Source organism: Loxodonta africana, chromosome 12, assembly GCF_030014295.1.
Source record: "Loxodonta africana isolate mLoxAfr1 chromosome 12, mLoxAfr1.hap2, whole genome shotgun sequence".
Taxonomy (NCBI): Eukaryota; Metazoa; Chordata; class Mammalia; order Proboscidea; family Elephantidae; genus Loxodonta; species Loxodonta africana.
Window position 1 is genome coordinate 77,801,366 of NC_087353.1, and position 24,006 is coordinate 77,825,371.

Genomic DNA, 24,006 nt, shown 5'->3' on the forward strand with positions numbered 1-24,006 from the left:
TTAGTTTATTGCAAGGTAGTCATGGCAAGCACACAAGTAAGACCTCAACACATTCATTTAGCAATGGAGAATCAGAATTAATAATTACTATGTTGGTTAAATGGTTAGAATCTCAATTTTTACACTTCAGACTTTATTTCAACAAGTGGTCTCAGGGAGGAAGACTTGGCTATTCCTGGAACTCAGAGGAGGTCCCCCACAGCTAGGGTCTGAGGTTGGTTGTGGTGGGTGGTATCTCAGCAGGCTGTCAGTCTTCAGAGAGAACGACAGTCAAAAGACATTTTGTCACTGTCTTCTCTGCAAGCGAGCAGAAATCATGGATACCTATACCGTTTCTTTATCTTGACTTCACAAGATAAGGGTTATGTGTTGTCATGTTCTACTAAGATTGGTATGTTTTATTGCCTATTAGGGAATTGTTGTATAACATATTTATGTCGCAAGGTAAATTTATAGAGATTAATTAGATTAAAATTATGGGAATTGTTTTGTGACATATTTGTTTCAAGGTCAAGTTGATTAATTGAAAATTATGGGAATTATTTAGTGATATATTCATGTTTTGCTAGTTTATTAGAAATTAAGAGGCTGTTTTATGACATGTTTGAGTAGTCCCGTTAACACTCAGCTACTAACTGCAAGATTGGCAGTTTGGATCCTTGTTTCCTGCTACTTTGCTGAATTTGTTTATTAGCTCTAGCAGCTTTCTTGTGGATTCTTTGGGGCTTTCTATATATAGGATCATGTTGTCAGCAAAAAGGGGTCATTTTACTTCTTCCTTCCCGACTCGGATACCTTTTATTTCTTTTTCTTGCCTAACCGCTCTGGCTAGGACTTCCAGTACTGTATTGAATAGTAGTGGTGAGAGCTGGTATCCTCAACAGAGAGGTTTTAATACAAAGAAATATTTACACTTTTACATTCTAGACCAACACTCAGAGGGTCTATCTTACTTACCAGGTTAGGTGAACCATACCCCTCATGAGGGGACCTGAGCCCTTAGTTGTCAGTCCATGGTTGTTGCAAATGTATATTCACTGTTATCAATGGAAAAGTAAGCACAAGAGATACCCCAAGTGACTCCCAAGTTTTAGACATACTCCTCCCCACTTCCATTGTGTAATTACAACTTTAGCCCTTCATGTTAATCATTGTTAATTTTTCCCTTTCATATAGTAACTCCTTTATGTGCTAGCATACCAACATGAGTAGCCCAGTATGACCAAATGGTAATTATAGATGACTTAGTTGAAGTTTTACTGTGTCCCCTGTTGAAAGTATCCCCCCTACCCCAGGAAACAAGATTTTTAATCCAGCAAAGCCTAAGGTTGAGGGGATGGGAAGTACAAATTCTGCAAGTAGGTGTTTGGGAGGAATGGTAAGAAAAAGACCAATTCTACTTCCAAGCCTTGACTCCCTTGCCCTTATGTTCTAGCTCTTAGGGACACAGAGCGACATATCACTGTTACTAACTGCATAGACTGCATCCTGTAGGATGGAGTTCCTGATTCATAGGGTATTGTCTCTAAGCTGATGCTTTAATAGAAATTTAATAGCCTATTCCATTTTTTTTCTCTCAGGCCTGCAGCTTCTGAGTGATGTAGAATATGGTAGGATCCAGTGATCAGGCTCCTGTCATCACACCTCCTTCACTATAAAACAGGCCCCTTGGCTAAGGCATGTTGTGTGTCTCCACCGCTGCTGCAGACCTAAGAGGTCCACCAAGTTCAGTGCTTCTTTTAGTAGGTACATTGTGCAGCTAATTATTCTTGCCCTCAAGGCCATGTCCTGGCATGCCCCAGACCATCAGACCCATAAATTCTTCACCAGTTAGCAAGGCCCTGAATCTTTATAGGATTTAGCTCTCAGTCTCTGGTTATCTTTGTCTTACCAGGTCATTTAGAATACTTGTCGCTTCTTGATTTTCTATTTGAAGTAGTATGGTCTGATTTATTGTATATGCAAATGCACAGGACTTAGAGTATCCAAAGCAATCTTGTAAAAGAATTACAGAATAATCTTAGTACTTGACTTTAAGACTTTAATTATAGTCTGCAGTAATCATTAAAGTGTGCTTTTAGCATATGATCGACAAGTACATCCATGAAACAGAACAGAGGCCAGAAGTTGACCCTCTTTAATACAGTCATTTGATTATTGACAGAGGCACCAAAGAAATCTGATGAAGAAAAGATATTTTCCAAAAATAGTGCTGTAACTGTTACCCAGAGCAGGTCCTGCTCAGTGTGGTTTCTCATCAGTAAAGATAGGCTGAGGTGAGGAGGGAGGAAGAACCCTTCCTGAAAGGACGCAGGCAAGGAGTAAGGAGGTGTATACCCCAGGTTAAGCTCCCCAGAGGGAGGCAGAATATTTAACACCATCCCTCACAAAGAAGTATATGCAAACATTGTGGACTACATAGGTTATCATGGTGTGCTGGTGCAGTAAGACAAATTGCAATAAGACAAATTACATTTTTGTCTTGGATTGAATTATGTCCCCCCAAAAATATGTGTATCAATTTGGTTAGGCCATGATTCCCGGTATTGTGTGATTATCCACCATTTTATCATCTGATGTAATTTCCTATGTGTTGTAAATCCTATCTCTATGGTGTTAACAGGGTGGGATTAGTGACTGTTATGTTAATGAGGCAGGACTCAATTTATAAATTAGATTGTGTCTTAAGCCAATCTCTTTTGAGGTATAAAAGAGAGACGGGGAAACCTCATACCATCATGAAAGCAGCGCTGGGAGCAGATTGTGTCCTTTGGACCTGGGCTTCCTGTGCAGAGAAGCTCCCAGACCAAGGGAAGATTGATAACAAGGACCTTCCTCCAGAGCTAACAGAGAGAGAAAGCCTTTTCCTGGAGCTGGTGCCCTGAATTCGGACTTCTAGCCTACCAGACTGAGAGAATAAACTTTTCTTTGTTAAAGCCATCCACTTGTGGTATTTCTGTTATAGCAGTACTAGGAAACTAAGACAGGCACCAAAACCTAGTAAACTGAATTTCACTGGCTTAAGCCGCACAGTGTTTTGAGGACAATGGACAGGAGGGATCAGGTTCTGCTTGGTCTGAGCAGCTGCTAAGTGAGCCACACACAGTGCTATCACTTAGGGTTTTGCTTGATAATGGCTAAGCAGCTCCTGGCTACGTTGGCTATCAGTCCCTCCTTCTCTTGGGGATATGGTGATAAGCCATATTCCCTGGGTTGTGGAGAGCATCTTCTAAACTGAGCGACAGCTCAACGTAGGGGATTGTATTGAACATAAGCATCTATGCTTGGTTTTTTGTTTTAGCCTGCACCAAGATAGACAAAAAGGAAAGTATTACACAGAATGTTGTTGTTGTTTTTAGGTGCCGTCAAGCCGGCTCTGACTCATAGCGACCGCACGCACAACAGAATGCAACACTGCCCGGTCCTGACCCATCCTTACAATCATTGTTATGCTTGAGCTCATTGTTGCAGCCACTGTGTCAATCCACCTCGTTGAGGGTCTTCCTCTTTTCCACTGACCCTGTATTCTGCCAAGCATGATGTCCTCCTCCATGGACTGATCCCTCCTGACAACGTGTCCAAAGTATGGGAGACACAGTCTCGCCATTCTCGCATCTAAGGAGCATTCTGGGTGTACTTCTTCCAAGACAGATTTGTTCGTTCTTTTGACAGTCCATGGTATATTCGATATTCTTCACCAGCACCACAATTCAAAGGCCTCAATTCTTCTTCAGTCTTCCTTATTCATTGTCCAGCTTTCACTTGCATATGATGCGATTGGAAATACCATGGCTTGGGTCAGGCGCACCTTAGTCTTCAGGGTGACATCTTTGCTCTTCAACACTTTAAAGTGGTCCTTTCTACAAATAGGACTTATTTCTATACCAAACCTGGAGACACGGTTGCCTATTTAAAATGAAAGTGTTTGAGCCAACTTTCACTGCCTAAGCATTACCAGATCTACAGTCTGTCCTCTTTCTGAACAATTTCTGTGCTCACTGATTATGCGCTTGGGAGAAGTGGTCAGTTACCATCAGCCGGAGGCAATTTCAGGACTTGAGCAGCACTAGTCCCATCTTGGGTCATCAGAATTTGTTACCCAAAAAAGATCCTGCTCAGTGCAGCTTTTTGTCAATAAAGACACACCAAGGTGAGAAGGGAGAAAGAACGTTTATTGAAAGTGCACAGGCAAGGAGTAAGGAGGTGTATACCTCAACTCAAGCTCCCTGAACAAAGGGAAGCAGAATTTTATACCATCCCTCACAAGGACATTATGGACTACATAGGTCATCATGGCACACAGGCGCAGTAAGGCAAATTGCATTTTTTCCTTTGGCATGTAGGCTAGTAAACTGGGTTTGACTGGCTTGAGCCACACACAGCACTTTGAAGACAATGGATAGGAGGGGGCTGGTCCTGCTTGGTCTGAGTAGCTGCTAATTGAGCCACACACAATGCTATCGCTTAGGGTTTTGCTTGATAATGGCTACGTTGGCTATCATAATGATTGGATGTCCATATGAAAAAAATAAACCTTGAGTTTACCACACAGTGTATAAAAAATTAATTTGAAATGGGTCATATATTTAAATGTAAAATCTAAAACCATAAAGCTTTTAGAGTAAAACATAAGCAAATATCTTCTTTTCTTAGGGTAGGCAAAGATTTCTTAGGTCATAAAAAGCAATAACCATAAATTAAAAATTGTAGATTAGCTATTGTGATGGTTAAGATTGTGTGTCAACTTGGCTGGGCCATGGTTCTCAGTGTTTCGGCAGCTGTATAATATTGTGATCACTTCCCAATTGAAATTTGCTACGTGATCACCCCCATGATGGAATCTGCTGAGTGGTACCAGCAGGACTGGGCCTGTGGCATATCACCACTCCCTCAGCCTTCGTCTCCATGCCTTCCTCTGCCTACTTCCTTCCTGCTTGCCTTGCTGGGGCTTTTGCTTGTTCTAGATCCTGCAGCAGGCTCCCTTTGGCCTCCGGTTCTTGGGACTTGGGCTAGCAGCTTGGCAGTGTCTTGCCTGCCGATTGTAGATCTTCACAGCCTGTGGCAGCACTGCTCTCTGGCCTGCTGATCTTGGGTCCACCAGCCCCTGCGGCTACATGAATCAGAATTTTCTTCCCTGCCTCACAGACTTAGGACTTACAGCCTCTAAAAACCATGTGAACCATTTCCTCAATATAAATCTCTTTTTCTATGTACATATGTATACATATATATACGCTTTAATAGTCTTGCTTCTCTAGAGAACCCAGCCTAAGACAGCTTTCATCAAAATTAAAAACATTTGCTTATCAAAAGACATGTTAACTTCTGTCTGGACAAAATGGCATGGACTTGTTTCTCCTTTTTCCTCCCCGGCTCAGCACAACTATAAACCCAAGAAACAACGTTAGAAGCAACCACAGGAGAACTCTGAAGGGTAGTAAGAAGAAGGTAAATTGATTTCAGACCCCAGAACTGGGGCAGCATGCATCTTAACATACCTCCAGACAACAGAAGGTGACCCAAATTCAGTATTTCCAACCCTCAGCCTAGCAACAGAAGACAACTTTCAGGGAGCAAGGTTGTGTCATCTGCATATTGCAGGTTGTTAATGAGTTTTTCTCCAAATCTGATACCACTTTCTTCTTCATATAGTCCAGGTTCTTGGATTATTTGCCCAGCATATAGACTGAATAAATATGGTGAAAGGATACAACCCTGATTCACACCTTTCCTTTCTTTAAACCGTGCAGTATCCCCTTGTTCTGTTCGAATGACTGCCTCTTGATCTATATATAGGTTTCTCATGAGCACAATTAAGTGTTCTGGAATTCCAATTCTTAGCAATGTTATCCATAATTTGTTGTGATCCACACAGTCAAATACCTTAGCATAGTTCATAAAACACTGGTAAACATCACTTTGGTATTCCCTGCTTTCAGCCAGGATCCATCTGACATCATCAGTGATATCCCTTGTTTCATGTCCTCTTCTGAATCTGGCTTGCATTTCTGGCAGTTCCCTGTCAGTGTATTGCTGCAACTGCTTTTGAATGATCGTCAGCAAAATTTTACTTGCATGTGATGTTTAATGCTATTGTTTGATAATTTCCATGTTGTTTGGATCATCTTTCTTTGAAATAGGCATAAATATGGGTCTCTTCCAGTCTGTTGGCCAGGTAGCTGTCTTCCAGATTTCTTGGCATAGATGAGTGAGCACTTCCAGTGCTGCATCTGTTTGTTGGAACATCTCAATTGGTATTCCGTCAATTCTTGGAGCCTTGTTTTTTGCCAGTGCCTTCAGTGCAGCTTGGACTTCTTCTTTTAGTACCGCTGGTTCCTGATCATATGCTACCTCCTGAAATAGTTGAATGTTGACCGATTCTTTTTGGTACAGTGATTCTGTATATTCCTTCCATATTTTTTTGATTATTCCTGTATCATTCAGTGTTTTGTCCATAGAATCCTTCACTGTTGGCAACTCGAGGCTGGCAATTTTTCTTCAGTTCTTTCAACTTGAGAAATACCAAATGTGTTCTTCCTTTTTTTGTTATCTAACTCCAGGTCTTTGCACATGTCATTATAATACTTTGTCTTCTCAAGGCGCCCTTTGAAATCTTCTGTTCAGCTCTTTTACTTCATCATTTCTTCCTTTTGCTTTAGCAACTGTGCACTCAAGAGCAAGTTTTAGAGTCATTTCTGACATCCATTTTGGTCTTTTCTTTCTTTCCTGTCTTTTTAATGACCTCTCACTTTCTTCATGTATGATGTCCTTAATGTCATTCCACATCTCATCTGGTCTTCGGTCATTAGTGTTCAGTGCGTCAAACCTATTCTTGAGATGGTCTCTAAATTCAGGTGGTATACTCTCAAGGTTGTACTTTGGCACTGGTGGACTTGTTCTAATTTTCTTCAGCTTGAACTTAGAAGTTGCATATGAGCAACTGACAGTCTGTTGCACAGTCTGCCCCTGGCCCTGTTCTGACTGATGATATTGAGCATTTCCGTCGTCTCCTGCCACAGATGTAGTTGATTTGATTCCTGTGCATTCCATCTGGTGAGGGCCACATGTATGGTCACTGTTTATGTGGGTGAAAAAAGGTATTTGCAGTGAAGATGTTGTTGGTCTTGCAAAATTCTATCATGTGATCTCCGGCATTGTCTACCACCAAGGCCATATTTGCCAACTACCAATCCTTCTTTGTTTCCAACTTCTGCGTTCCAATCGCCAGTGATTATCAATGCATCTTGACTGCATGTTTGATCAATTTCAGACTGCAGAAGTTGGTAAAACCCTTCAACTTCTTCACCATTGGCCTTAGTGGTTGGTGCGTAAATTTGAATAATACTCTTATTAACTGGTCTTCTTGTAGGCATGTGGATGATTTTCTATCACTGACAGTGTTGTACTTCAGGATTGATCTTGAAATGTTCTTTTTGACAATGAATGCAATGACATTCCTCTTCAATTTGTCATTCTCAGCGTAGTAAACTATGATTGTCCAATTCAAAATGGCCAGTACCAGTCCATTTAAGCTTACTGATGCCTAGGATATTGATGTTTATGCATTCCTTTTCATTTTTGACAATTTCCAACCTTCCTAGATTCATACTTCATACATTCCAGGTTCTGATTATTAATGGATGTTTGCAGCTGTTTCTTCTTATTTTGAGTCATGTGACATCATTAAGCTTGACTCCATCCACATCATTAAGATAGACTGTACTTTGAGGAGGTAGCTCTTCCCCCAGTTGTATTTTGAGTGCCTTCCAACCTGAGGGGCTCATCTTCTGGCACTGTATCAGACAATGTCCTGCTGCTATTCATAAGGTTTTCGCTGGCTAGTTTTTTTCAGAAGTAGACTGCCAGGTCCTTCTTCCTAGCCTGGAAGCTCAGTTGAAACTTGTCCACCACAGGTGACCCTGCTGGTATTTGAATACTGGTGGCATAGCTTCCAGCATCACAGCATCACGGAAGCCCCCACAGTACGATGAACTGACAGATGCGTAGGGGTAGTTACAATAAATATTTGCATTTATCAAAACTCAACGAATGTATATTTACGATTTGTGGGTTTTCTGGTATGTAAAATTTACCTAAAAATAACTATAAACAAATATTGAATTCTAGTTAACACTGAATGAAGTATTTGGTGTAAATGTACTGATGCCTGCAACTTACTTTAAAATACATCCAAAAATTAAATGTATTGAGGGGTAGATTGATGGATATATGACTTAGGAAGCAAAGCAAATTGTGTTTTGTTTTACGAAAATAAACTAGCCTGATAGGTGATAGAGGTATCTCTGTAGTTTTAATTTGCCTTTATTGTGAGTGATGTTGAAAATTGTTTCATATATTTATGGGCCGTGGGTATATCTTGTTTGGGGGAATTGTCTAAATTTTGGGTAGACTTCAAAAGAAGTTATCATTGGTGCATATATGTTGTGCCTCAAAGTTGTCATTTCCTGGCATTCAGAATCACTTCGGCATCAGGTAAGTCTTATTCTTCAAATCGTATGTTTTCTCAAGTGGACATTAGCCTTTCTTTATTTCTAATATTTGCTTTTCAGTTTGGTTTTAAAAATAGTTTATTTCCTTTTGCTACTTCTAGGTAAAATACCACCTGCGTTTTAGTTACCTACAGAGGACCTTGCAGTGGCCTGACATATTAGGCTGGAAAACAGCCTTACTCTTTGCCAATCGTCCCTCTCTAGGTCACAGGAACCCTAATCAGTCTGATGGAGGAAGTCCTGGTGAGCATATCCTTAAGCATACTTAATTTTATTATCACAGTTGCCTACTAACATGTACTTATATTTAGTTAACAGGTTAGGAAATTGTTTATTCTTGTTATGGTGATATTTAAACTTAAAATTACATTGCATCAAAACTACTTTTCAGTCCTGTATGTTGGAAAAACTTATTATTTACTTCATGCTTTATCCACTTTTGAGCCTTATTTCAATAGATCTAAATTATTGATGCACCTAGCTGCTCACCAAAAGGGTGGTAGTTTGAGTTAATCCAGAGATGCCATGAAAAAAAGTCCTGGTAGTCTACTTCTGAAAGATCACAACCATTGAAAACCTTATGGAGCACAGTTCTACTCTGAAATAACATGAAGTCACCATGAATCAGAATCAACTCAATGGCAAATGGTTTGTTGTTTATTAACATGTACCTTTATATAGTTTTTCGTTCTACTTACATAATACACATACTTTCATTTATTGACATTGCTTGCGTATTTATGGCTGTGTATAATTTTGTTTATTTGATGTAGAACTTTAAAATTGTCATGGTAATTTTAAATTCAAATTTATTTTGCAAATTTTTGTTATTATTGTTAGCTTCCATCACGTTGACGCTGAATCACAGCAACCTTATGTTCAACAGAATAAAACATTGCCCAATTCTGCATCATCCTCAAAATCACCGGCATGTTCAAGTCCGTCATTGCAGCTATTGTGCCAAACTGTCTCACACATTCACTGGCCCTCTATTTCACCAAACATGATGTCATCCTCTAGCGATTGATCCCTCCTGATGACATGTCCAAAGCAAGCAAGTTGGACAATGTTCTGTTGTGATCCATGAGTTTTCACTGGATAATTTTTAGAAGTAGATTGTCAGGCCTTTCTTCCTCATCTTCCTTTGTCTAGAAGCTCCACTGAAACCTGTCCACCATGGTTGACCCTGCTCGTATTTGAAATACTGGTAGCATATCTTCTAGTATCATAGCAATAAGCAAACCACCAAAGTACAACAAACTGATAGATGGGTGTGAATTTCACAAATTCTTTGTTATGAAAAGCCCTTAATGTGGAATTGGGGTTCACCAATTGTCCTGAGATTTTATCTTTAGCAAATACTCAATAGAAAAGAAAAGCTGTGGACATTTTAGCATTATTAACAAACATTGGAAGCAGCATAGCCAGTAGGAAAATAGTTAAAAGTATTAGACGATAGTTAAAAATAAACTACAAAATCTGCTGAGAAAGAAGGCATTTGAACTACACGAATTAGCCGAATGGAGATGAGTGGGGATTATCCCAGGCACTGGGAATAAAGCCTTAAACACTTAAGGCAGGACATTACATTCAGTGAGCTGCACAGTTTTTCATTTGTTTGTTTTTTGTTTTATTTTTTACGGTTAGAGAGTTCATATGGGGGGCTATTAGAGATGGGAATAGGAGGTAAACAGGTCATTAAGGACCTGTTGTGCCAAGTGAAGAAGAATGAAATGTCTTCCTGGAGGTTATGAGATACAGAGGCATAGCAATATTTAGGATAAATAGGAGGAGTGATACAATAAGGCAGATGATTGATCATTTTAAATGAAATGATGGCAGTAATAGTTTGTCTTTGGTTTTTGTTTTTACCTAAATACTTTTTTTTTCTTCCAATTTTACATGGTTGCTGAAGAAAGAAAATTGTGACTTATGTTTCACAATTTATATAATTGATAAAGATGTTTCAGAGAATGACTTTTTTCTCTAAAATATGATGATGTTACTTTGTGTAAAAATGGTGTGGCAGCATCAAACTTTGTCTAACTTCACAAGAGGAAAGAGAGAGAATGATCATCAACAACACTTTTTACTTCTCTTCTGGGTTCAGTGATTCTTTGCAGTGGCCACACAAAAATCACAGACCATACTCACAGTTATGGGGTTTATTAGGGAAGCAACAGGTTACAATTCAGGATTAGGAATGACTCAGGATACAGTTCTTCAGTCAGGACAGCTTCTGGGCCATGCCCACAGGCAGGCCTCTCTCTCGGTCTCTTGACCCCTTGGGCCCTGCCCTACCCAGACAAGTATTAAAGATTTTTAGCTCTACCACTAAGTGCCCAGAGACACCCCCATTTTGCCAGTAAGCCTTGGGCCTGAAGACACTCAGCTCTCTTGCTCTGTAGGTCAGTGACCCTAGCTCCTCCAAGTGCCCAAACACATGCTGCTCTGCCAGCATGCCTCCTACATGAAGGTACTCAGCTCTCTCACTCTGTGGGTCAGTACAGCCACTGTAGCTACCTCACTGCATGGGCCGGGAAGCCCACTGCGCCATTTTGCACCGGTCTCCTGGTTTTGCTGCTGCCCATTTCTGCAAGTTCTTTGCACCATCTCCAGAATTTCAGCTGTCTGTCTCCTGGGTCTCAGAGGTTCTCAGCGCAGGGATCCCAGGTCCAAAGGACCATGCTCCACTCCTGGATCTTCTTGATGGTAGTGAGGTGCTCTCTTCCTTCCTCAGTGATGGCTCATTTTGAGCCTAGCAGGGTGGCATAACTGACCAATCCCCTCATTAGGGTTCCATGTACCTAATTTGCATGGTTTCACCCCCACAAGTATCCTGTGGACCTTATTTACATTGTTAGCAAGGTGTCCAGTATCCTTGGTGGGCCACAGCACTTTATTTGCATGGTCCCACTCAATCATTTTGTGGAAGTCTCAAGACCATGAATAGCTAGAAGGACCATATTAAGTAATCCACTGCACCACATTTTGTGATTTCAGTTTTTCCTTTGGGTGGCATATTACTTGAGGACAGGCAAAACCTTAGTTTCTCTTAATACCACATTATTTTTTTTTTTTAATCTTTAGAAAGAGAGAGGGTACAAAGAGCTCAGTGGTAGGTAACATTCAGATTAAGGAGGCGTAAGCAAAGGAGGACAAGGGTACAAAGAATAAGAAGGAGTGGCTGGGAAGTGAGTGGAAAATCAAGGTATCTATTGCATGAATCAAGGGATAAATGGGAAACCGTGCTTAGTATTTAAGTTAAATCACCACAGAAGAACCTCTTGTATATTTCAAAACTTAAAAACAGCAGCTCCCCTCCCCCTGGAGTTTCAAATAATGTAACATACAGTTTATTTAAATGTTTGTTTAAAGACATAATTTTCAGGAGTTCCATGTATATTCTAAATATATTGTTAGGTCTAAAGGTAAAAATATATATAAATATTTTTTTCCCCTAATTTCTGACTTTGTCCAGGATCTCCTTTATCAAACATAAACCTTTCATTTGAATTTGATGTAATTAAAGTTATCAATTTTTGCCATTTGATCTCTGCTTTAGGGGGTTTTATTTAAAAGTCCATCCCTACTCCTGTACTTTTGAACTGCTAAGTTAAAAAATATTCTCCTATTATTTTTATTTTATAGTTTTTCCTTTCATAGCTTGGTTATTAATCTATGTGGAGTTCACATTAGCATGTGTTTTTTTGTTGGGGAGTTGGTATTATTTTTCTCCATGCACAGAAAGAGTTTTCACAAAACTTTCTTTTAAATAATGTGTCATAATTTTTTTTCCTATTGGTCTATTTGTCTATTCTTACATCAATGCTACATTACTGTTACAATGATTACTGTATCTTACTGTCAACTGTTATAGACTGTATGATGATCTAGATTATGGAACCAGCAGACAAGCTTTTAAAGGTTGCTTTTAAACTGTTCTCAGTGAAGTAAAAGAAAAATATATGCACAATGAATTAAATGATAAGAAATATCAGAGAAATGATAAAAAGAAAGCACAAATTCTAGAACTATAAAATGCAATGTCTAAAAACAATTACAGGACAGTTGTAATAGCCAAATGGTGATCACAGAGGATAGAAAACATTCAGTCTGAAAAACAGGAAAAAAGAAAAAGAGTTTCAGTGAACTGTAGGGCAATACCAATAGTTCTAAAATATGTGTAATTAGAGTCCTTGAGCAAGGTTGTATTGTCTGCATATTGCAGGTGGTTTGCCAAAAATGACGAAGGTCAAAGACTACAGCATTCAGTGAACAGTGAATGTGAAGAAAATGAAATTCCTCACAACTGGACTGGTAAAAAACATCATGATAAATGGAGAAGAAATTAATTTTATTCCACTTATATCAACAATTTCATTCCACTTCTATCAACAATTTCATTCCACTTCAGTCGTTCACCAATTTCATTCTGCTTGCACCAACACTATGTTCATGGAAGAGCAGTCAAGAAATCAAATGAATCAAATCAAGAAATCCAGTATAAATCTAATAGCACTGGGCAAATCTGCAGCAAAAGATCTCTTTTAAGTTTTAAAAAGCAAAGATGTCACTTTGGTGAGTAGGGTGTGTCTGATCTAAGCCATGGTCTTTTCAGTTGCCTCATATGCATACAAAAGCTGGACACTGAAAAAGGAAGACAGAGGAATTGTTGTGTTTCAACAGTGATGTTGACTAAAAATATTGAATGTACTGTGGACTGCCAGAGAATGAACAAATCAGTCTTAGAGGAAATACAATCAGAACTTTCCTTAGAAACAAGGATGGCAAGACTTCAATTTGCTTACTTTGGACATGTCATCAGGAAAAACCAATTGCTAGAGAAAGACATCATCATGTTTGGTAAAGTAAGGGCCGACAAAAATAAGGGAAACCCTCAACGAGGTTGATTGACACAAACAAACCCTCAATGAGGTTGATTGATACAGACATAGAAACAATCATGAAGATGGTAGAGGACAGGGCAACATTTCATCCTGTTATACATAAGGTTGCCATGAGTCGGAGCTGACTCAACAGTAACTAACCAACAGGAGTCCTTGAGGGGTAAGAGAGGAAGGAGGCAGAAAAAATACGTGTAGAAATAATGGCTGAAAATGTCCCAAATTTAATGAAAGAAATTTACAGGTAAAAGATTCTTGATGAACACCAGGCAGAAGGACTATGGAAAAGCCCATACTGCAACACATCATATTAAAACTGCTGACAGTAAAAAATAAAAAGGAAATTTCATAATCAGCAAGAGAAAAATGATACATCACGTACAAGGAACATGATTTAGTTAACAGCTGCCTTCTTCATCAGAAATTTTGGAGACCAGAAAAGAGTGAAACACCATCTTTAAAATTCTCCAAGAAAATAAAAATGTAAACCCATCATTCTGTAACCAGTAAAAATATCCTCCAAGAATAAAGGTGAAATGAAAGAAAACTAAGAGAGTTCATTTCCAGCAGATCTACAACAACCAGAAATGGTAAAGGTATCTTTTTTCAGCTGAAAGGAAATAATACACAGGGTAACTCAAACCCTCACAAAGCAATGAAGAGCATTGAAAATTGACACTATCTGAGTAAATGTAAAAAACTACATTTTGGGAGTTTTAAAATTATAATAGATATGGCTGTTTAAAGTAATATTACATAATTGCCTTGTGCAACTAATATGTAGATGTAATATATAATGAATGCATCATAAAGGAGGGAAGATTCAGAATTAAATTGTAAGATTTTTACATTTTATGTGAAATGATATGGTATTAACTAAGTGAACTGTGAAAAATGTAGACTATATTGTAATCAGTCATTCAAACACTAAAAATTTAATGCAAAGACATAGAACTAAAAATCCAATAAATAAGTAAAATGTAATTCTAAAAATATCAAATAATTCGCAAAAGATAGGAACGAATGAACATAGGAACCAAAAATGGATGAGGTAAGTAGAAAATAAGTAATAAAATTGTATGCTCAGATCTGACCATATCAGTGATTACATTAAATATCAACGGCTGACAGTTGGCATAACGTTGTTGTTAGGTGCTGTCAAGTTGGTTCCGACTCATGGCAACCCCGTGTACAACAGAACGAAACACTGCCTGGTCCTGCGCCATCCTCACAGTCTTTATGCTTGAGCCATTGTTGCAACCACTGTGTCAGTCCATCTCATTGAGGGTCTTCCTCTCTTTCACTGACCCTCTAGTTTACCAAGCATGATGTTCTCCAGGGACTGATCCCTCCTGATAATATGTCCAAAGTGTGTAAGATGAAGTTTCCCCATCCTTGCTTCTAATGAGCATTCTGGCTGTACTTCCTCCAAGACGGATTTGTTCATTCTTCTAGAAGTCCATGGTATATTCAGTATTGTTTGCCAACCACATAATTCAAAGGCATCAGTTCTTCTTTGGTCTTCCTTATTCATCATCCAGCTTTCACATGCATATGAGGTGATTGAAAGCACCATGGCTTGAGTCAGGCGCACCTTAGTCTTTAAGGTGACATCTTTACTTTTCAACACTTTAAAGAGGTCTTTTGCAGCAGATTTGCCTAATGCAATGTGTCTTTCGATTTTTTGATGGCTGCTTCCATGGGCATTGATTGTGGATCCAAGTAAAATGAAATTCTTGACAATTTCATTATTTTCTGTTCATCATGAAGTTGCTTATTGGTCCAGTTTTGAGGATTTTTGTTTCCTTTATGTTGAGATGTAACCCATACTGAAGGCTACCGTGTTGATCTTCGTCAGTAAGTGCTTCAAGTCCTCTTCACTTTCGGCAAGCAAGGTTGTGTCCTCTGCATATCACAGGTTGCTAGTGAGTCTTCCTCCAATCCTAATGCCACTTTCTTCTTCATATAGTCCAGCTTCTCGTGTTATTTGTTCAGCCTACAAATTAAATAGGTATGGTGAAAGAATACAACCCTGACACACACCTTTCCTGACTTTTTTTAAACCAATCAGTATCCCCTCGTTCTGTCCGAACAACTGCCTTTTGATCTATGTACAGCTTCCTCATGAGCACAATTAAGTGTTCTGGAATTCCCATTCTTGGTAATGTTATCCATAATTTGTTATGATCCACACAGTTGAATGCCTTTGCATAGTCAATAAAACACAGTTGAACATCTTTCCTGTATTCTCTGCTTTCAGCCAGGATCCATCTGACATCAGCAATGATATCCCTGGTTCCACGTCCTCTTCTAAATCTGGCTTGAATTTCTGGAAGTTCCTTGTTGATGTGCTGCTATAATCACTTTTGAATGATCTTCAACAAAATTTTACTTGTGTGTGGTATTAATGATATTGTTTGATAATTTCCACATCGCTGAACCCTCGTGGCATAGTGGTTAAGTGCTGTGGCTGCTAACCAAAAGGTCAGCAGTTTGAATCTACCAGGCACTCCTTGGAACCCTGCGAGACAGCTCTACTCTGTCCTGTAGGGTCACTATGAGTCAGAATTGACTCAACAACAGTGGGTTTTGGTTTTTTTATTTTTTTGGTTTTTGTTGTATCGCTTTTCTTTGGAATGGGTACAAATATGGATCTCTTTCAGTCTGTTGGCCAGGTAGCTGTCTTCCAAGTTTCTTGGCATAGATGAGTGAGCACTTCTAGCACTGCATCCAATTGTTCAAGCATCTCAATTGGTATTCTGTCAATTCCTGGAGCCGTGTTTTTTGCCAATGCTTTCAGCGCAGCTTGGACTTCTTCCGTTCACATCTCTGTCACTTTCCCCATGTGCCTGTCAGTTTGTCATACTGTGGGGGCTTGCATGTTGCTATGATGCTGGAAGCCATGCCACTGGTATTCAGATACCTGCAGGGTCACCCATGGTGGACGGCCTCCAGCTGAGCTTCCAGATTAGGACAGACTAGGCAGAAGGACCTAGCAACCTACTTCTGAAAAAAACTAGCCAGTGACAACCTTCTGAATAGCAGTGAAACATTATCTGATATAGTGCCAAAAGATGAGCCTCTCAGGTTGGAAGATACTCAAAATACGACTGAGGAAGAGCTGCCTCTTCAAAGTAGAGTTGATCTTTATGATGTGGATGAAGTCAAGCTTTCAGGACCTTTGTTTGCTACGTGGCATGATTCAGAATGAGAAGAAACAGCTGCAAACATCCGTTAATAATTGGAACATGAAATATATGAAGTATGAATCTAGGTGTCATGGATTGAATTATGTCCCCCCAAAAATGTATGTGTCAACTTGGTTAGGCCATGATTCCCAGTATTGTGTGGTTTTCCTCCATTTCGTGATTGTAATTTTATGTTGAGAGGATTAGAGTGGGATTTTAACACCACCCTCACTCAGGTCACCTCCCTGATCCAAGGTAAAGGGAGTTTCCCTGGGGTGTGGCCTGCACCAGTTTTTATCTCTCAGGAGATGAAAGAGAAGCAACAGAGAGGAGGGACCTCATACCACCAAGAAAGCAGCACAAGGAGCAGAGCATGTCCTTTGGACATGGGGTCCCTGTGCCTGAGAACCTCCTTGACCAGGGGAAGATTGAGGACAAGGACCTTCCTCCAGAGCCGACGGAGAGAAAGCCTTCCCCTGGAGCCAGCACCCTGAATTTGGACTTGTAACCTACTAGGCTATGAGAAAATAAATTTCTCTTTGTTAAAGCCATCCACTTGTGGTGTTTCTGTTACGACAGCACTAGATAACTAAGATACTAGGAAATTTGGAAATCGTCAGAAATGAAGTGGAATGCATAAGCATTGATATCCTAGGCATTAGTGAGCTGAAATGGACTCGTTTAGGCCATTTTTAATCAGACAGTCATTGGGCCCACTATGCTGGGAATGACAAATTGAAGAGGAATTGCCTAGCGTTGATCAACAAAAAGAACATTTCAACATCCATCCTGAAATATAACTCTGTCAGTGATAGGATAATATCCACATGTCTGCAAAGAAGCTCAGTTAATACAACTTTTACTCAAATTCATGTACCAAGCACTGAGGCCAAAGATGAAGAAATTGAAAATTTTTACCAACTTCTGCAGTCTGAAATTGATCAAACATGCAGTCAAGATGCATTGATAATTACTGGCAATTGGAATGCAAAAGTTTGAAATAAGGAAGGATTGGTAGTTGGAAAATATGGCCTTGCTGATAGAAATAATGCTGGGATCGCATGATAGAATTTTGCAGAACTAACTACTTCCAAAAAAAAACCAAACCCAGTGCCATCGAGTCAATTCCGACTCATAGCGACCCCAAAGGACAGAGTAGAACTGCCCCATAGAGTTTCCAAGGAGCACCTGGCAGATTCAAACTGCCGACCCTTGGTTTAGCAGCTGTAGCACTTAACCACTATGCTACCAGGGTTTCCGATTAACTACTTATTCATTGCAAATTCCTTCTTTCACTAACATAAGCGGCGACCATACACATGGACCTAACCAATTGAAATACACAGGAATCAAACTGACTACATCTATGGAAGGAGACGATGGAATAACACAGGTCACAAAAATCATGACCTGTGTCCTAGTGAAGTGAGTAGCATCTGGGATCTTAAAGGCTTGCGAATGGCCACCTAAGATGCAAGTACGGGTCTCTGCTCACCAAGAGCAAAACAGTAAGTAACCAAAATCTCAGAGAAGAAACAAGACTTCATGAGCCACAACCTCGTCTACCCTGAGACCGGAAGAACTAGATGGTGCCACTGACTGTTCTGACTGGGATCACAATAGATGGTCCCAGATAGAATGGAAGAAAAATGTGGAGCAGAACTCAAATTCTTAAAAAAGAGAAAAAGCCAGACAAACTAGAACAGTAGAGAACGGAGGACTCCCTGAGACTATCGCCCTGAGACACTCTTTAAACCTAGAACTGAGACTCAGATTGCCTTTATTGAAATAGAGTGGCACACAAAATAGAGGCTGTTATGCGTAAGATCGGTGCGCTACTTAAAAAACATCAGCATGAAACCAAAAGGTCAACAATTACTCAAAAACAAAGATAAGAAAGTAAGAGGGCGGGAAACTGCAGAACAAACAGAACACAAAGAGAATGCTGACACATTGTTGTAAATGTAACTAATGTCATTGAACAATCTGTGTGGACATCGTCAAATGGGAACCAAACTTGCTGTGTCAAGTTTCACCAAAACTCATTAAAATACTATTTAAAAATAGGTATATTAATGGACTGAAACAGGTTGAAAGCAAATGGTTGGAACATCATACGTAGTATGCAAACTGTGATCATAAGAAAAATATCAGAATAGTTTTCAGGGTAAGAAGATTTCAAGACGAAGTGTTAATTGATAAGGAAGACATAGCTATTTTAAGTGTATGCTTCTAATAACAGAGCTTCAAAATGCGTGAGGCCGAAATTGACAGAATGAAAGAGAGAATTAGATAATTCCACCATCATAAACCAAAAGCAAACCAAACTCACTGCCCTTGGGTCAGTTCCGACCCATAGCGATGCTTTAGGACAGAGTAGAACTGCCTCATAGGAGTCCAAGGCTGTAAATCTTTATGGAAGCAGACTGCCACACTTTTCCCCCGTGGAGTGCCTGGTGGATTTGAACTCCCAGCGTTTCAGTTAGTACTCAAGTGCTTAACCACTGCACCACTAGAACTTCCACACAATCATAGGTGGAGATATTAACACACCTCAAGTTGAAGAAATATCTAGACTATATACAAATATACGTATGTATAAAGACTATATACATATATATGTATGTATAAAGAGATAGATAATAGGAATAACGTTATCAACTTCCTTTAACAAAAAACAGTGATAGAATACATGTTTTCAAATGCACATGTATGCTCACTAGGACAGCCCCTGTGCTGAATCATAAAATGAGTCTCATTGAAAAGAAAAAAGAGTGAAATCATGAAGTATGTTCTCTGATAACAGTGAAATTAGAGATCAGTAATTAGACAAATCACAAATATGTGTAAAGTAAACAGCGCATTTCTAAATAATCCATGAGTCAAAAAAGAAATCACAAAGCAATTATAAAATTTTTAAATTAGTAAAATATGACCTGTTAAAATTTGGGGGGAAAACAGAAGGTACAGCTAAAGCAATGCTTAAAAGAAAATTTATAGCTTTAAATGTTCATAGCAGGAAGAGAGAAAAATCTAAAATGATCTGAGTTCTAACCTTAAAAATGTAGAAGAAGAACAAAGTAAACCCTAAGCTGCCTTTTAGTTGTATAGCTGGTTGGGTTTCAGTGAAACTGAACCTTACTTGGGTGCCCTTCTGAAATAAACAAAAAATAGTCTCTAGAATATATCTATTGTTCTGAGATTCATTATTTTTTTACATTTCCAAGTCTTCATCTCTCCAATATTTAATTAAATCATTATTATTCTTATAAATAGAAATCGCATCTGGCAAGCCTGCTACTTGAATTAAATATTGTAATTTTGGGAAGATGTGAATAAGATTCAATTAAAAGAGTATTTGTTATATCTGTGTCAAAACCATGATACAGCCAGTCTAGGTTCTATAGGTGACAAGCTGTGAACTGCATTCTTTGTGTGTCTTATTTGCTCCTTAGCCTGTTTTACTTGTCAATGTTTGTTTTATCATGCAGGGTACATCAAAGAAGGATTCCTGGCTGTACAGTATGCCTTGGATAAAGCCATCATGTTGTATCATGAGAGCAGTGCTGGACAAAAGCTGTTTGATAATATCAGCATTTTTGTACAGAGATTTCCACATCCAGCTTCTTCCTTTGATGGATTACTTTGGCTCTCCAGTCCTTTCTTCCCTGTTATGTTCATATTCATGTTCTCTCCAAGCATACTTTCCATCCTGAGATTGATAGTGTGGGAAAAGGAAAATGGATTGAAGGTAATCCCTCTCTCTCTCTCTTTTTTTATTGTGGTACAAATATACATAACAAAACATACACCATTTGAACAATTGCTACATGTACAATTCAGCAACATTGTTGGCATTCTTCAAGTTGTACAGTCGTTCATCACTATCCTTTTCCAAATCATTCTACCCCCATTAACACAAGCTTCATGCCACACAAGCAAAAACTCCACCTTTCCCCCTCCCTCCCACGGCTGGTAATCACTAATAATTTTTTGTTTCTATGTATTTGCTTATTTCATGTAAATTAGATCATACGATACTTGTCCTGCTGTGACAGGCTTATTTGCTCAGCAAGATGTTTTCAGGGTTCATCCATGTAGTAACATGCATCAGGAATTGATTCTCTTTATGGCTAAGTAGCATTCCATTGTATATGTATACCAAAAGTATATGTATTCATCTCTTGATGGACATTTTGGTTCTTTTCACCTTTTGGCTTTCGTGGAAAGTGCTCCAGTGAACATTGCTGCAGAGGTTTCTGTTTGCATTCCTGCCTTCACTACTTCTGAGTATATATCTAGGATTGGGATTTCTGGGTCGTAGAACACAAAATGATAGTTTTCTGTTTAACTTTTTGAGGAAGCGCTAAATGGTTTTCCACAGCAGTTCTATCGTTTTACATTCCCACAAGCAATGAATGAGGGTTCTAGTTTCTCCCTAACCTCTCCAATGACTTGTTGTTTTCCATTTTGGGTTTTTGTTTGTTTGTTATCATTGCCATTCTAATACGGGGGCAGTGTTATCTTTTTGTAGTTTTGGTTTGCATCTCCCCTATGGCTAATGATGTTGAGCTTCTTTTAATGTAATTATTGGCCATTTGAATATCCTCTTTGGTGAAACGTAGGTTCAGGTCATCTGCCTACTTTTTGGTTGGGTTGTTAGTCTTATTGTTTTTAAGTTGTAGAAGTTTTATACATGTTTTGTGTATTAGACTCTTATCAGATATATAGCTCCTGGAACTTTTCTCTTGGTCCGTAAATTGTCTGTTTACTTTGTTGATAAAGTCATTTAATGAACAAAACTTTTTAACTTTTATGAGATCCCATTTATCTGTTTTATCTTTTAATACTTATGTTTTGGTTGTCATCTGATAATCCATTGTTAAAAGCTAGGTCCTACAGCCTTCACCTCCGCCCTTTCATTTTATTCTAAGAATTTTATGGTTTTGGTTTTTACGTTTAGGTCCTTGATCAATTTTGAATTGTGTGTGTGTGTGTGGTGTGAGGCATGGATCCTAGTCCATTCTACATCTGGAAATCCAATTTTCCCATTTATTGAAGAGAGCCTTCCTTCCCCATTGAATGGACTTAGCATCTTTGCTGAAAATCAGTTAACCGTAAAACCTGTGACCGTTGAGTTGATTCTGACTCATAGTTGACCATAGATGTATGGATTTATTCCTTGACTCTCAATTCTATTCCATTTGTCTGTATGTCTGTTATTACACCAGTACCAGTCTGTTTTAATTATTGTGACTTTATAGTATGTTTTGAAATCAGGAAGTGTTCCACTTATTTTCTGATAGTTTCTGTAAAGATTTTCTTAAGCCTGTGGAGCTCTTTTTTATGAGTAATTGGATTATTTCTACATATTCAGCACTGGTAGGTGGTTATTATATCCCAGCAGTAGCAAATCCAAATACAGAACAGAAGGAGTGAATACTGATGCCACATATCTATTTTCCAAGCTGGGGAAGCTTCAAGAGGCACAGTATCTTTGGAGAGCAGCACAAAGGGAAGGCCCAGACCCAAGAAGGAAGACAAAAACAAGGTCATGAGAGGAATTTGAAGTCTCTGGTACCCATAGAAACAACAAATTCATTGCTAGTAACCGTAAACCAAAAACAAAACTTGTTGCCATCTGGTCAATTCTGACTCGTAGTAACCCTATAAAAATGACAATAAATTTAAAACACAGCCCAAGGCCTGACTAAGTTAGCATACATCCCTGCACTAAAGGCCTATACTGCCCTAAACATATTTCAACAAAAATTGCAAGGCATTCTAAAACTCAAGAAAAAACATGGTCTGAAGAGACAAATCAGTTAGTACAGAAGAACTGGATATGACACAAATGTTGGAATTATCTGTAAAAATGGTGTGGGGGTTGTGTCTCACCTCCTCCAACCCCACAAGGGGGAAGGAAAACCAAGATCAACAGCCCAAGGCTGATTCTTAGGAGGTGGAAGTCACACCTGCCTCTTCTCTCTGCCATCTCTACCAGTTTTGACACCACCTGTCCCTCCACAGCATTCTTTACTGGGTTTGATAATTCATTGCAATGGCCACATAGAACTCACAGATCATACTCACATTTATGGGGTTTATTAGGGAAGTAACAGTTACAATTCGGGCTCAAGAACACTCAGGATACAGTTCTTCCATCAGGATAGCGTCTCCCCAGCTGAGCTCACAGGCATGCCTCTCCCTGGTCTTCAGTCTCTGCCCAAAGGCATCAGCTTTCTCTCTCTGTGGGCCAGGAAGCCCACCATGCTGTCTTCTCCTGCCAGGCCTCTGCTGCTGGGTCTCTTCTGCTGGTCTGTCCTTCCTTGGTGGTGGTGGGCTCCTCCTCTCTGCTCTGGAATGGGCTCACTTTTAAGGCAAAACTGATCAGTCCCCTTGGTAGGCTGTAGTTACCCTATCACACAGTCACCTGGGTGGGAGTTACAAGACCATGGCTAGAAAGGCCACGCACAAAAGTAATTAATCACACTACACTATCAGACAGGGAATTTAAAATAATTACGATTAATATGTCAAAGGCTCTGAAGGGAAAGGTAGAGGCATCGAGAGTCCACAAGACCACACCTGCATTCTGAGATTTACTTGAAGCATTCATGGGGCTCAGCATATAGTTATACTCACAGCTGGGATTTACTGTAGTGGTATAATAAGGATACATGGTTGAATCATAAGGGACAGAGACACAGAACCTGCAGGAATCCACATGGAAGCTTCTTCATGCTCTCTCCCTTCTGTGAGCAGTCACACATAGTGTACTTTTGTCCTAGCAACTAAAATCAAACAGCATATCTATGGTGGTTCTGTCTGGGGAAATGTATTAAAGATTTAGCACCTAAGGTTTTGATTGAGGGATGGTCATTTAGGCACTCTGTGCCTAGCAGGTACCAAAATTCTAAACTCCTAGAATGAAAACACGTATCCAGCATAAACTATATTGTTTGTACTAATACTTTAGGCACAGTGAGTCACCCTTACCATTTATGAAAAGTTTTATATCGTTGTAGGGAACTGTTTATCAGCTAGTTCCCATATGCCACCAAACTCCAACCCTGCAAGCATGCTTTTCTAAGAATATAGTCTTAAGCCTGCTGCATTAGTTCTTTTATGTATAGTAGGTACCATGCCACCAGGGTTTCCCTGGTGGCGTAGTGGTTAAGTGCTATGAATGCTAACCAAAGGGTTGGCAGTTCAAATCCGCCAGGCGCTCCTTGGACACTCTATGGGCCAGTTCTACTCTGTCCTATAGGGTCGTTATGAGTCGGAATCGACTCTATGGCAACGGGTAAATAGGCAGATAACATGCAAGATCAGAGAAGTAATGTTAGCAGAGAAAACTTTAAGAAAGAGCCAAATAGAATTGCTAGAAATAAAATACAC

The 24,006-nt window shown here is 39.3% G+C and overlaps 1 protein-coding gene across 1 annotated transcript in view; it reads left to right on the forward strand.

Annotated features, from left to right (window-relative positions):
* Positions 1–24,006, forward strand: part of LOC100671410 (phospholipid-transporting ATPase ABCA3-like) — a 253,632-nt gene that overhangs the window by 15,824 nt on the left and 213,802 nt on the right. The window contains exons 4-5 of the mRNA XM_003418893.2: positions 8,612–8,753; positions 20,097–20,356. Coding sequence (XP_003418941.1) covers positions 8,612–8,753; positions 20,097–20,356 — 402 coding nt within the window. The remainder of the gene's footprint in view (positions 1–8,611; positions 8,754–20,096; positions 20,357–24,006) is intronic.